The sequence below is a fragment of the Lepidochelys olivacea genome (assembly GCF_965140295.1).
Source record: "Lepidochelys olivacea isolate rLepOli2 genome assembly, chromosome: 5".
Taxonomy (NCBI): Eukaryota; Metazoa; Chordata; order Testudines; family Cheloniidae; genus Lepidochelys; species Lepidochelys olivacea.
Genome location: NC_140415.1, coordinates 42,522,196 through 42,536,607, shown reverse-complemented (window position 1 = coordinate 42,536,607; position 14,412 = coordinate 42,522,196). Strand labels below are relative to the sequence as shown.

Below are 14,412 nucleotides of genomic sequence, written 5' to 3'. Positions count from 1 at the left end.
AACTCAAATGGAATTTCCTAGACGTAGTAATCTTCAGATATTATTTGTTTTCAGACTGGAACAGGACTGAGTTTTGACATGGCAAGCTTGATAAACAACCCAGCATTCATTAGTATGGTGAGTATTTTAAGTATATTGTGTTGCTTTTAATTAAGAAACAGAATGTAAAATGTTTTAAATATTACTCCTGCTTCAACAAAGGAAGATGGTTTTAATGCTTATCATAACTAGTGTATACATCCAAAGCACAGGACTTGGTGGTGATGGGGGACTTCAACTACCCAGACATCTGTTGGGAAAGTAACACAGCAGGGCACAGATTATTCAACAAGTTCTTAGAATGTATTTGAGACCATTTTTTATTTCAGAAGGTGAAGAAAGCCACTGCGGAGAGGCTGTTCTAGGTTTGATTTTGACAAATAGAGAGGAACTGATTGAGAATTTGAAAGTGGAAGGCAGCTTGGGTGAAAGTGATCGTGAAATGAGAGAGTTCATGAGTCTAAGGACTGGTAGGAGGGAAAACAGTTCAAAAACATAATAGATTTAAAGAGGGCAGACTTTAGCAAACTCAGGGAGTTGGTAGGTAAGATCCCCTGGGGAAACAAGTTGAAAGGGAAAAACAGTTCAAGAGAGTTGGCAGTTTTTCAAAGAGACACTATTAAGGGCATAAGAGCAAACTATCCCATAGTGTAGGAAAGATAGGAAGTATAGCAAGAGACCACCTTGGCCCAACCAGGAGAATTTCAATAACCTGAAACTCAAAAGACAGTCTTACAAAAGGTGGAACCTAGGTCCTACAAAAAGTGGGGAGGGAAAAGGATGAATATAAACAAATAATACAATTATGTAGGGAAAAAATTGGAAGGGCCAAGGCATAAAATGAGATTAAACTAGCTAGAGAAATAAAAGGAAACAAGAAAACAGTCTACAAAGCTAGAGGAAGACCAAAGACAGGGTAGGTCCATTACTCAATGGGGTGGGGAGGAAACAATAACAGAAAATATGGAAATGGGAGAAGTGCCAAATAACTTTTTTGTTTCAGTTTTCACCAAGAAGTTGAGTCGCAATTGGACAACTAACTTAATGAATGCCAGTGAAAATGAGGTAGGATCAGAAGCTAAAATAGGGAAAGAACAAGTTAAAAATTACTTAAGTTAGAGGTCTTCAAATCACCAGGGCCTGATGAAATACATCGTAGAATACTCAAGGAGCTGACTGAGGGGATATCTGAGCCATTAGCGATTTATCTTTCAAAAGTCAGGGAAGACAGGTGATATTCTACAGGACTGGAAAAGGGCAGATATAGTGCCAGTCTATAAAAAGGGAAATAAGGACAACCTGGGGAATTAGTCCAATCAGGTTAACTTCAGTACCTGGAAAGATAATGGAGCAAATAATTAAGCAGTTAGTTTGCAAACACTTAGAAGATAATAAGGTGAAAAGTAACAGTCAGCATGGATTTGTCAAGAACAATTGTGTCAAACCAACCTAATAGCTTTCTTTGACAGGGTAACAAGCCTTGCGGATGCGGGGGAAGTGGTAGATGTGATATATCTTGACTTTAGTAAGGCTTTTGATACTGTCCTAGATGGAGCTACTATAAGATGGGTGCATAACTGGTTGGAAAACTGTTCCCAGAGAGTAGTTCTCAGTGGTACACAATCAAGCTGGAAGGGCATATCGAGTGGGGTCCCGCAAGGATAAGTTCTGGGTCCGGTTTTGTTCAGTATCTTCATCAATGATTTAGATAATGGTATGGAGAATACACATATAAAGTTTGCAGATGAGACCTATCTAGGAGGAGTTGCAAGTGCTATGGAGGATAAGATTAAAATTCAAAATGATCTGGAGAAGTGGTCTGAAGTAAATAGGATGAAATTCAATAAGGACAAATACAAAGTAGTCCACTGAGGAAGGAACAATCAGGTGCACAAAATAGAAAATGCCTGCCTAGGAAGGAGTACTGCATGAAGGGCATCTGGGGGTCATAGTGTATCACAAGCTAATTGAGTCAACAGTGTAATACTTGTGCGCGCGCGCGCACACACACACACACAAAAGCAAACATCATGCTCGGATGTATTAGCAGGAGTGTTGTAAGCGAGACACGAGAAGTAATTATTTTGCTCTGTTGTGCAGTGATTAGGCCTCAACTGGAGTATTGTGTCCTATTCTGGGTGCCACATTTCAGGAAAGATGTGGATAAATTGGAGACAGTCCGGAGAAGAGCAACAAAAATGATCAAAGGTCTAGAAAACATGACCTATGAGGGAAGATTGAAAAAATTGGGTTTGTTTAGTTTGGAGAAGAGAGGTCTGAAGGGGGACATAACAGTTTTCAAGTACATAAAAAGTTGTTACAAGGAGAGGGAGAAAAATTGTTGTTTTTAACCTCTGAGGATAGGACAAGAAGCAATGGGCTTAAATTTCAGCAAGGGCAATTTAGGATGGACATTAGGAAAAACCTCCTGTCAGGGTGGCTAAGTGCTGGAACAAATTGCCCAGGGAGGTTGTGGAATTGCCCAGGGCTGCTAACTGCCACAATCAGCAGAGGGGCAGGCAGCTGGTGTGAGTTCCCCCACCTTCTCAGGGACAGTGGGGCTCTGGCTTCTGGCTTCAGCCCTGGGATGGCGGGCGGCAGGCTCCAGCTGTGGGGCTTTAGCCCTGGGCTCACCACCCACTTTCCCCCATCACCCTTGGTCCCCACCACCTTCTCTGGTTGCAGGGCTTCGGGCCCCGGCCGTGGGGCTTCCAGCCCTGGCCCCCAGTCACACAGTGGAGGACACCAGCCTTAGGCTCACCATCTGCTCCCCATCACCCCTGGCCTCCCCACTGCCACAGGCTTTGGCTGCATGGTGGCAGGCTCCAGCCTGTGAGGCCCCAGGATCCAGCCGTGGGTGTTGAACATAGACTCAATACCCCCTGCCCCCAATCGCTCTGCGCCCCTGCTGTATCCTGTGAGCCTGAGTCAGCTGACCAAGGCCAGCTGCCGCTGTGCCATGGGTCTTTTATTGTAGTGTGGACGTACCTTGAGAGACTCCATTGCCTTTATTCCTGGTGAAGACCTGGCCACTGCGTTCAGGTTTAAAAATTCCCTAAGGGATAAAGTGACCTTATGTATTAAATTGATCAAAAGGTAGGTTTAAAGAGTGTGTGTATTCTCAACATGTGCCTAAACCTACACTTAAATCATACAAGGTTTGCCACTCTGGTATATTTGGTCTTTCCATACTTATGTATGTGCCTACCAGCATTTGTATGTTAAGTATAACACAGGCACCACTATAGTAAAGTGGAGGTTGACTAAAATGGACTAGTCAAGCAAAGCACTTTGGGTTCACTTTATGCAATGTCCATTTTAATTAGGCCTCCTTATAACTCTGTGCTGCAGTGCTCCCTCTTCAAATCCTTACAGGCCATCTTTTCCCTGCAGAACCATAGACATATGGAAAGAGACCTATTACGTCATTTAGTCCATCAATTTATGTCACAGACCTGGTCAGGATCCCCTTGCCAGTTGCCCACTAGATTAAGGACCCAGCTTCTGGGTCCCCAGGTGTTTTAAGCCTCTCAGAGCTTGAGCAGAGTCCAGCCGTTGGCCTGATCTTGGGGTCCCTAGGTACACACTCAGGGTGCTGACATGCTGTCTAGTAGGGATGTAAATACCATTTTAAAAGTTAACTGTTTAAATGGTTAACCGGCTGAGGCTGCTCCAGCTGGCACTGGGATGCTGGTGCCGGCTGGCCTGGGGGTTAACAGTTAAGGTGGGTTAACCGGTAAGATTAATACTTACCGGTTAACATTTTACATCCCTACTGTCTAGCACCTTCTCCTGAGAGCTGGAACCTGCTATCCAGCTGCCTAGCTCCTATGCTCATTGCTGACCCTTCAGACTCCACTGTACTTAGGTCTGGTCTACATTAGAATTAGGTCGACACAAGGCAGCTTACACCGATCTAACTATGGAAGTGTCTACACTTAAATTTCACTGGCCCCCCATGTAACTGCCCAGCTATGCTGACTTGACTCTACCTCCGCAAGTGGTTGAGTCAAGGTCGATGTAGTTAGGTTGACGCAGTGTCAGTGTCGATACGGCGTTGCTTACATTGACTGTTAACTGGCTTTCAGGAACCATCCCACACTGACAATACATAAGTACAAGAGCTGCTGGTGAGGATGCACACTGCCGACACAAGTAGCAAAGTGTAGACACCCACAAGCAATGTAATTAATGCAGAGGCTGTTTGCCTTTGTAAATTAGGATGACTTAATTTTGTAGTGTAGACATAACCTTAAACACATCCTCTTTCAGAATTCTGCCCCCAAGGTGTGTGCCTTCTCTTTTATCATTTAACTCTTTCCTGCGGTATGTGAAGCATGTAACACACAGACACTTTGCCCAGGGTCTAACACAATTGATCTTTTATTTAATCATATAAAACACAAGAGAATAATGATCATACAAAAGAAACCCTACATGTGTTTCCCTGCCTCAGTTTCCTCATCACTCCAGAGCATTCTTTGGTCTGGGGTTGGGGGCTATTCAGATACTGTCTGCTCCCATGCACGGCTTCTCCTGAAACATGGAGCCTGCTTTTCCTAAATCAGCTTGCCTCCTTTACCTTTGGACAATTTAGCCCCTGCCTTAGCTTCCTGTCCATCTCTCTGCTGAGCAAATACATTTAGCATATCTATATGGACCAATTAAAAGGTAAGTATTTTCCCATTGTCTCCAATGTGGGGAGCTTTCAGGCTGGTAGGATATTGTGAACACACATTCATGATACAGTAGTTTTTCAACAGTCACACTTCATTTGTATCAACCGGAACGCATAAATTGTACAGACAGATACCCAAATTGTCACACCCTATCATTCAAGATTGCTCCCTACATAACATTTTAAATGCTTTGTCCAGTCTTGTGTCAAGCAATGGGGTTTTCACTGTTTCCAGGGTGAGGCTATTCCAAAGCAGAACAGATTTTGCTGTCAGCAGTGGGGAATTAGCCACTGGGTCAACGAGGCCCATGCCCAGGGGCTCCAGACAATTGGGGGGCCGCAGAAAGATGGGCATGCTGACCCGCTCTGCCCCCCTGCCCGGCGCTCTTGCTGAGGACCGGGGCAAGCCCCCGCACCCCAAGCCCGCTCCCCGATAGGAGCGCTGGGCAGAGTGGGGCAAGCCTCCAGACCCGCTCCCCGGCAGGAGCACCGGGGGGTGAAAGAGGGGGGCAGAGCTGGTTTGGTGGGAGAGTACATTTTTATGTAGTAAAGATTTTTAATCTCCTTTTTTTGTTTTTTAATCACTATTTATGAACCTTCACCCTAATATCTAATACGGTAGTATCTAATACCCAGTAGAAAATACTTTAGGCAGGTAAACAAATTATCAGTTATATAAATTATATTCCATTATATTTATTTATTTATTTATGAAACACTGGAGTTTTCCAGAAAGGTAAATCCCAAATCTGCAGGACATTCCGCATTCCCCATGCAACTTTGGAAAAACTACATGAGTCTATTCACTCATAAGAGATGAAGGGAAAACCTCATCCTCAGTCGTTCCTAAAATTCTCCTTCCATGCTAACATTCACCCAGGCACTGACAGCCAGCTGCTGGGCCTAGTTCACTGCTGAGCTGCAAGAACAAAAAGCAAAGCCAATCACCCATTAATGCCATTTTAGGGCTTGCTGGTATGGGGATGCACCAGAAGTAGACAATTATATCAGAATAAAGTCACTTCTCTTCCAGAATGAAGTGCGCACACAGGAAGTTACACAGGCTTAGCTATAGTTCTGCCTGTCAGTTTCCCCATGTAGACAAGCCCTCTGAGTCAACCTCAACCCAAGGAAAATCATGACTGAGTGCATGATACTCTGAGGGCTAAACTACTGAGCTTTAATTGCCTTGGGAGTGCTCTTCACACTGGAGGTTTTTCAAAATACCCTGGTGAAAGTTGCTCCATTTTGACCAATGATAAAGTGAGATGAGTTGGGTTCCCAGAAGCTTCTTGGATTTGTTTGAAAATACAGAGTGCAAGTCAGCTGTAATGAAACAACTGCATGAGTGCAAGAAGCTGCTTGTGTAGAACTAGAGACTGGTGAATCTCTGTGGAAAGGACGTCTTCAAGGCCTTGCAATGTACAAATTCCAGTCCTCTCGCCTAGGGCCCCACAAAACCATAATCTGCCTCTGGTTGTCAGGAAGTTTTCCTATTCCTCCTTGGTGTTTACATTTGCATACTTGTGGTTTAGGCATTGCTCAGCTATACCAGTCACATTTAGCACTTTTTTTAACCTTTCCCTTTAGATTAATAATTTTTGTTGCTTTTCTCAAAACTGTCCAGTTTGTCTTTTTTTCTACTCATTTCCAGAATTGAATGCAGAATTCCAGATGCAGTTGCAGAGAGTTACAGTGAGAGACTGTTACTCCCTTTCTCGTTACATGATACCTGTATGTACGTGTGGGTGGGGCAGTGCTCAGAATTACATTTGTTCTATTTTGCTGCCATATCACATTACTAACTTGTATCTAATTTTCTAATGTCTTTCTATTAGTGCTTTTCAGGTTCCTTATTTGTTTTCAGTATCTGTGTTTCCAATTAGTACTGTCCAACAGTTTGCATTTTCCCCATCTCATTTGGTTATTTCCTACCCATACTTCTAAACATTAGGGCCCAGATCCACAAAGGGATTTAGGTATTGCAATCCCTAACACTTAAGTGCCTAGAAAAATCAGTGAACAATAATGGGATCCATAAAGCCCTATACAAAGAATGGGGAGAGACTGCCTTAAACTGCCGCCCACAAAAGTCAGCAAGCTAGGTGGAGAGCCACCTAAGCTAGCTAATGACAGATGCCGATGAGAGGGGTATGTTCTAAGCCCGTCCCATGGAGATAGGTGCATAAGTCCAGATTGCAAGTGAAGTTAAGCACCTCCTTGCAATCAAACAGCAGAGAACCCCTTTCCTGGAATCAGGCAATTTAGGGATCTCAGCGGGGAGGGGCCCTCATCATGGCACACTCCTGGGCAGCCTAGCGCAGCAGTGCAATTACACCTGTCTGAATTTGCCCCATTGGGGTCTCAATCAGTCCAACAAAGCTTATGTATATTGAACAGTGCCCCTTCAAGGCTGTAGTTTATATAACACAAAGGTGGAATGATATGCAGGCCTCCACTCCAGAGTCTGCAGCTGGAGGGGGAGGGGGTTGAATTAATCTTAGTCCATCAACCCCACTTATGTTCATGTCCCTTACCAGTGAGGCCTCTTGACCCAGAAACCTCTTCTTGAGTCAGGGACTCTTGTCATCTCGTGAGGAAGGATCTCTACTCTTGGGTCAAGATCCCCAAATCTGAGACCCTTTCTCAGAACAACATACAATCTTCTAATCGGGGGCTTTTGCTACATGATGAAATCCTTCCATGAGGACCAGGTTCTGCTGAGACTTGGTATTCCTTCCTTTCAGAGCATCTCCCACCTAGGAGCATTCTTACAGGTACTTGGTTTCCTTTCCTAGTGAGCTCCCTTAATGGGTCTCACATTGGAAGCTTCCTTGTTCTTGATTCCACTTTTCTCCCCAAGAGCCTCTGTTCTTTAGTAGAGTCTACTGGGAGTAGCTTCCTTTCATCATGCATGGTGCTTCACTGCCTAATTAACTGCCTACCAATTACTCAGTGAGTTAATTAGCCCCAGGTTCACCTGAGTTACCTCATTTCCCCTTGTGGAGCTTGTCAGAGATAGACTCAGCTCCTGACTCCTATTCAGGGCCAGCTACCCTCTAACAGTTCCTGAGCCATTTCTTGTGAGAATGAGTTAGGTGTATGCCTCTTTCCACACAAAATGGGGATGGTCGTAGTACCCAACTTATAACTTTTAGCCCAGTGGTTGAAGTACTCACCGGGGATGTTGGAGATCTAGGTTAAATTCCTCCTTCTGCCTGATTGGGAGAGGGGATTTGAATAGTGGTCCTCCACCTCTCAGGAAAGTGCTTTAACCACTGGATTATGGGATATTTTGATGTGGGTTGTTCTCAGTCTGGATAAATAGTCAGAGGGCCAGAGAGAGACATGGGTGCTGCGGGTGTGCCAGCACCACTGGTTTAAAGTGGTTTCCATCATATACAGGATTTACAGTTTTGTTTAATGGCTTTCAGCACCCCCATTATAAAAATTGTTCCAGCACCTATGCAGAGAAAGTGTGAGAATGGCTCTATAGCCTGGTGGCAAGGATACCTACCTTGGGAGACCTAGGGGCCAGTCCCCTTGCTCCAGTGACTCTAGTTATTTATCCAAAGTTGGAAAGCTTCAACAAGAGAGACTGAAAGATTTCCACACCAGAATATCCCATAGCCCACTGGTTAAGGCGGCACCACCTCCTTCTCCTCCATTTTGAATGAGGCCTGTTCCAGTGGGCATACTTTCAGGACGCTTACCAGATTGGGCCCGGCAGGGAAGATCGGTGAGCAAACACCCCTGGTTAGTAGATCCTGCTGGGGTTTAGGCGTGGGACAGGCCTGCACATGCCCAAACATAGAAACTAAGGTGCCTAGGGAACTTTCACAGTGGAAACTTACATAATGACAGGTTTCAGAGTAGCAGCCGTGTTAGTCTGTATTCGCAAAAAGAAAAGGAGGACTTGTGGCACCTTAGAGACTAACCAATTTATTAGAGCATAAGCTTTCGTGAGCTACAGCTCACTTCCTCAGATGCATATCGTGGAAACTGCAGCAGGCTTTATATATACACAGAGAATATGAAACAATACCTATTCCCACCCCACTGTCCTGCTGGTAATAGCTTATCTAAAGTGATTTCCAGCACAAATCCAGGTTTTCTCACCCTCCACCCCCCCACACAAATTCACTCTCCTGCTGGTGATAGCCCATCCAAAGTGACAACTCTTTACACAATGTGCATGACAATCAAGCTGGGCTATTTCCTGCATAAATCCAGGTTCTCACATCCCCCCCACCCCCATACACACACAAACTCACTCTCCTGCTGGTAATAGCTCATCCAAACTGACCACTCTTCAAGTTAAAATCCAAGTTAAACCAGAACATCTGGGGGGGGGGGGTAGGAAAAAACAAGAGGAAACGGGCTACCTTGCATAATGACTTAGCCACTCCAAGTCTCTATTTAAGCCTAAATTAATAGTATCCAATTTGCAAATGAATTCCAATTCAGCAGTTCCTCGCTGGAGTCTGGATTTGAAGTTTTTTTGTTTTAAGATAGCGACCTTCATGTCTGTGATCGCGTGACCAGAGAGATTGAAGTGTTCTCCGACTGGTTTATGAATGTTACAATTCTTGACATCTGATTTGTGTCCATTTATTCTTTTACGTAGAGACTGTCCAGTTTGACCAATGTACATGGCAGAGGGGCATTGCTGGCACATGATGGCATATATCACATTGGTGGATGTGCAGGTGAATGAGCCTCTGATAGCGTGGCTGATGTTATTAGGCCCTGTGATGGTGTCCCCTGAATAGAGATGTGGGCACAGTTGGCAACGGGCTTTGTTGCAAGGATAAGTTCCTGGGTTAGTGGTTCTGTTGTGTGGTATGTGTGGTACTATTAATTTAGGCTTAAATAGAGACTTGGAGTGGCTAAGTCATTATGCAAGGTAGCCTGTTTCCTCTTGTTTTTTCCTACCCCCCCCCCCAGATGTTCTGGTTTAACTTGGATTTTAACTTGAAGAGTGGTCAGTTTGGATGAGCTATTACCAGCAGGAGAGTGAGTTTGTGTGTGTATGGGGGTGGGGGGGATGTGAGAACCTGGATTTATGCAGGAAATAGCCCAGCTTGATTGTCATGCACATTGTGTAAAGAGTTGTCACTTTGGATGGGCTATCACCAGCAGGAGAGTGAATTTGTGTGGGGGGGTGGAGGGTGAGAAAACCTGGATTTGTGCTGGAAATCACTTTAGATAAGCTATTACCAGCAGGACAGTGGGGTGGGAATAGGTATTGTTTCATATTCTCTGTGTATATATAAAGCCTGCTGCAGTTTCCACGATATGCATCTGAGGAAGTGAGCTGTAGCTCACGAAAGCTTATGCTCTAATAAATTGGTTAGTCTCTAAGGTGCCACAAGTCCTCCTTTTCTTAGTGGAAACTTAGGCACTGAGTGACTGTAGCTACCTGTAGCATTAGGCAACAGCCAAGTGGAGGTTTTGTGAATAGCAGTGTTGCCTAAAACTGGGACTTATGCACCTAAGTGGATCTGAGCCGAGATCCTTTCATATTTTTTCTGTATACTCACTTTTGTTCTAGACACCTCCCTCTCAACATATTATCAATTGGTAATTTAATTAATGTGCTGTTAATGTGCTTTCATTGAACACCAGCCAAGACCAGACAGAACACTGAAAAGTGACATCTTGACACAACTCTGTACTTTGTAGTTTTTCATTACCTTTTGTTTATGGTCCTTCAATAAACCTTCACTCCACACAGTGCTGTTATCCAAACTGATTTGAATTAATTTGGGAGCGTAGATCAGGAGACTAAATTTCATATATCTCTGAGTTGTGCAAGAATCCTGTTGTATTCCTCCGAGTTCTTAAAGAATTCCAGCTGGTGGATCGCAGCATTACTGGCAACCTTTCTTGTCCAAAGCAGACCACAACACGTCAAACTTAACATCTGTGTGCTAACGGGTACACAGTAAAATTTGGAGTATGTAGCCCCACAGAATGTAATAGCTCCTAACCTAAAAGAGAGGCCAATAGGTCTGGTTACCTATTGAAAGTTTGTAGGGTAGAAATGGTCTGTGAAGAAGGAGTAGAGTGAATTTTCTACACAGCTTAGTTTATTAAGCTGCACAGGAACTCCATGTGTAACTTAATTGGGCAAATGCATTGTCCAGACAATCCCCATCTGTTTTGAGTTTAAAATCTTCTCTTCAGTCTGTAGCTAACTATATGAAATGGATTTTTTGTATTGTTTCCAGAGGTTGCCTAATCAGTCAAGTAGATTGAACCCAGAACTGGGAGCCAAGAACTCCTGAGTTCTCTTTCTGATTTTTACCACTGTCTAGCCTTGAACAAGTTACTTGTGGCTCAAGTTTCAGGCCTTTAATCTCCTGGACCAAATTCACTGCTGATAAAAGCGAATGAGACTTCATTGACATCAAGGATTTGCAATGAATTTGGTTTTCTGTATGTCATTCCCCAACTGTAAAATGGAGAAGATACGACTAATTTACCTTGGAGAGGTGTTGTGAGGATAAATTAGTTAATAAACCTGTTTTAAGAAGAAAAGGGTAAAGTATTTTTATTTAGTTGAACAGATAAGATCAATGAGTAAGTGAATGTGCTGAACATTTTATATACAGCAGATGTGCTTATTGGGTCTTTTTATGTATTTATTTCAGATTTCAGTTGCGTTGGGAACTTCTACAGAAATACAATACAAACATTTAAACAATTCCATACACAGAAGACTACCCCTGCGACTGCTTAGATATTTTTACCCAATATAATAACAACCATCCCCAGTGGCCCCAAGACTAACTGTTCCCTTCTCACAGCCTAGAATCCATGAGCCTTCTCAGATTCCTGAGGGTAGGCTTTATCACTTAGAAAGCTTTTAATTTGTTATCCTTGCATATATCATTATCTAGAGGAAAACGTTGGATAAGACTCCAGTTGGGAGTGATGGAAGCTTAATATTAAGCAATATATAATTCAAAGCTGTTTTTTTAAACCATTAAGATGATTGCCCAAATATCTGACACATTTTAACATCTAATTCCCAGGGCATTGGGTTCGGGTAGCTCTAGAGATACAAGGACTTCCTCTTTTTCATGGTTGATTACCCTGAACAGTAATAGTATATTGTAACTGATATTCATGGTGTAGAGTATAATGAATTATATTATCTTCATGTCCTTGAAATACATTGCTGTAATGAGTCATTTTGTTGAGAATCATATGTCTCGAGTCATTAACTTGGTTTGTGTATTGTAATACGATATATATTGTGCTTCTCATGACTACCACAATGATAACTAAATATATGACTGCATTATGACTTGCAATACATCGTACTTATTCTAGGCAGCAAGTTTAATGCAGAATCCTCAAGTTCAACAACTGTAAGTATTAATATGGAATATCAGTGAAAAGAGATGCCAGTGGTGTCTGAGTAGGTTAACAAAACAAAAGCAAATGACAATGAATTACTAAAATTTGTATTGTGTTCTTCCTATTATTGACTTTACAGCTGTACTCTTTGTAACTGGATCTACCACAGTTTAGTTTCCCCTACAGCTCACTTAATAACTAGTAACTAGATAACATGATTTTGGCAATTAATTGATCTTTAAATATTCATGGTAAATAGGCCCAATGGCCTGTGATGGGATGTTAGATGGGGTGGGATCTGAGTTACTACAGAGAATTCTTTCCTGCGTGTCTGGCTGGTGAATCTTGCCCATATGCTCAAGGTTCAGCTGATCGCCATATTTGGGGTTGGGAAGGAATTTTTCCTCAGGGCAGATTGGAAGAGGCCCTGGGAGTTTTTCGCCTTCCTCTGTAGCATGGGGCACAGGTCACTTGCTGGAGGATTCTCTGCACTTTGAAGTCTTTAAACCATGATTTGAGGACTTCAGTAGCTCATAGGTGAGAGGTTTATCGCAGGAGTGGGTGGGTGAGATTCTGTGGCCTGCATTGTGCAAGAGGTCAGACTAGATGATCATAATAGTCCCTTCTGACCTTAATATCTATGAATCTATCCAGTACTCTTCCTAGTAACCCAGCAAAGAACTGCAGTTTGTCACTTAAGACAGGGGTTCGGGACCCCTCAAGGAGTCATGAGGTTATTACATGGGGGATCGCAAGCTGTCAACCTCCACCCCAAACTCCACTTTGCCTCCAGCATTTATAATGGTGTTAAATATATTAAAAAAGTGTTCTTAATTTATAAGGGGGGTTGCACTCAGAGGCTTGCTATGTGAAAGGGGTCACCAGTAAAAAAAAGTTTGAGAGGCACTGACTTAAGATAACACCACAATACCAATGCTGTGTTAACTGTTCTAGAATGTCGGGGATGATGTCCAATGCCATTGGCGGCCCTGCTGCAGGTGTTGGTGGCCTAAGTGATCTGTCAAGCCTCATACATGCGTAAGTGTTGTGAAGATTTACATATTATTTTAACTACCTAACATTTGTAGAAGCAGCACTCAGCTGCCGTTTAAAAGAGACAGTGTCAAGCTGATTTTTAGCCTTTGTATTCCTGATAATCTTAGATGATTAAACTTTACATCTCACTCTTCACTATTTTATGTTTATTTACTTTGTACACTTCATTCATTCAGTTTGAACAAGCAAATTGACAGCTCAATTTCACTTTCTGGTATCATGCATTATTTGCTTTTTAGACTTGGGTCATTAAAAGTGCCTGTTTAAATTTTTAGGTGCTTGTACATTTTTCTTTCAAATTGCATTGGACCAGCATCCTCCAAAAACTTCTCAGTTCCCTGCAGCTAAAGTCCTGTTCCCTCAAGCTATATTCAGCCTACCCACTTGAGGAAAGGCTGTGAGAATAAATAGGTCTTGTGGAGTGATCTGAAATTCAGCAAACTCAGTCTCTGTCAGACCTAGGGCTGCAAGGAGGATGCAAGGCTGAAAATATCCTGCAGCTTCCTCCCATTTAAACTGGGAGGGGCTGCTACTTCAAGCAACTTGGTTGCAATATCACATGAGGAGGGAGGTGATTTCTACAGTAGCCAAGACCTAAACCAGTTAGTTTGATAAGACACAAACCAAATGGAAGCCGGTGCACAACACAGCACACATGTAATGTACTTGTATGTTAAGCATACAGTTGGATTGTACACTTGCAGACATTTCCAAATAGTCTTTAGGTGTAGCCCCACAGAGTCCATTTTAATAGTTCACATTATTGGCAACAAAAGTGTGGATCACTCTGGCAAGGACCCATTCCCTCCCCATCCCCAAAATGGCAGCCTTCCTGCCCAGTGCACATCAAATTAAAGCAGTATTGGTAGCTACTGCAACCTGGACAAAATTCTCTCAAGAGCTTATTCCTGGAGTAAGAGACTTCTTCCAGTTGTTTTTCCTAGTGATCAAGTATTTCAGCTGTCTCATTGGCGGTTAATTTCAGCCAGTTAGCTCAATACAAGCCACAATCCTGGCTAGTCACCACATAAATGCAGATCGGAGACTCTTTGGGTGAAGTGAAGTCCACTTGTAGAGCTGAGTGTTATCAGCATAATGGAGCCCATGTAACCTCACGTTCTCCCAATGGCCTCATCTACACATGCACAAAATGGGTATCAGAATGCATTTCTGAAACCCCACATCAAATTATCTTTCGGCTAGAAGAACAATTGACCCAAATTGCCTGCTGGCATCTCTTAGAAGGAAGGGAGCAGAGTCACTCAAGAGCA

General features: G+C 43.1%; 1 protein-coding gene across 2 annotated transcripts in view; it reads left to right on the top strand.

Annotated features, from left to right (window-relative positions):
- SGTB (small glutamine rich tetratricopeptide repeat co-chaperone beta) overlaps positions 1 to 14,412 on the top strand; it is a 42,306-nt gene that overhangs the window by 21,992 nt on the left and 5,902 nt on the right. The window contains exons 8-10 of one of the 2 annotated variants that reach the window (XM_084627815.1): positions 55 to 117; positions 12,059 to 12,096; positions 13,040 to 13,123. In XM_084627815.1, the coding sequence (XP_084483941.1) occupies positions 55 to 117; positions 12,059 to 12,096; positions 13,040 to 13,123 (185 nt within the window). The other variant, XM_084627816.1, reaches the window with a different exon arrangement.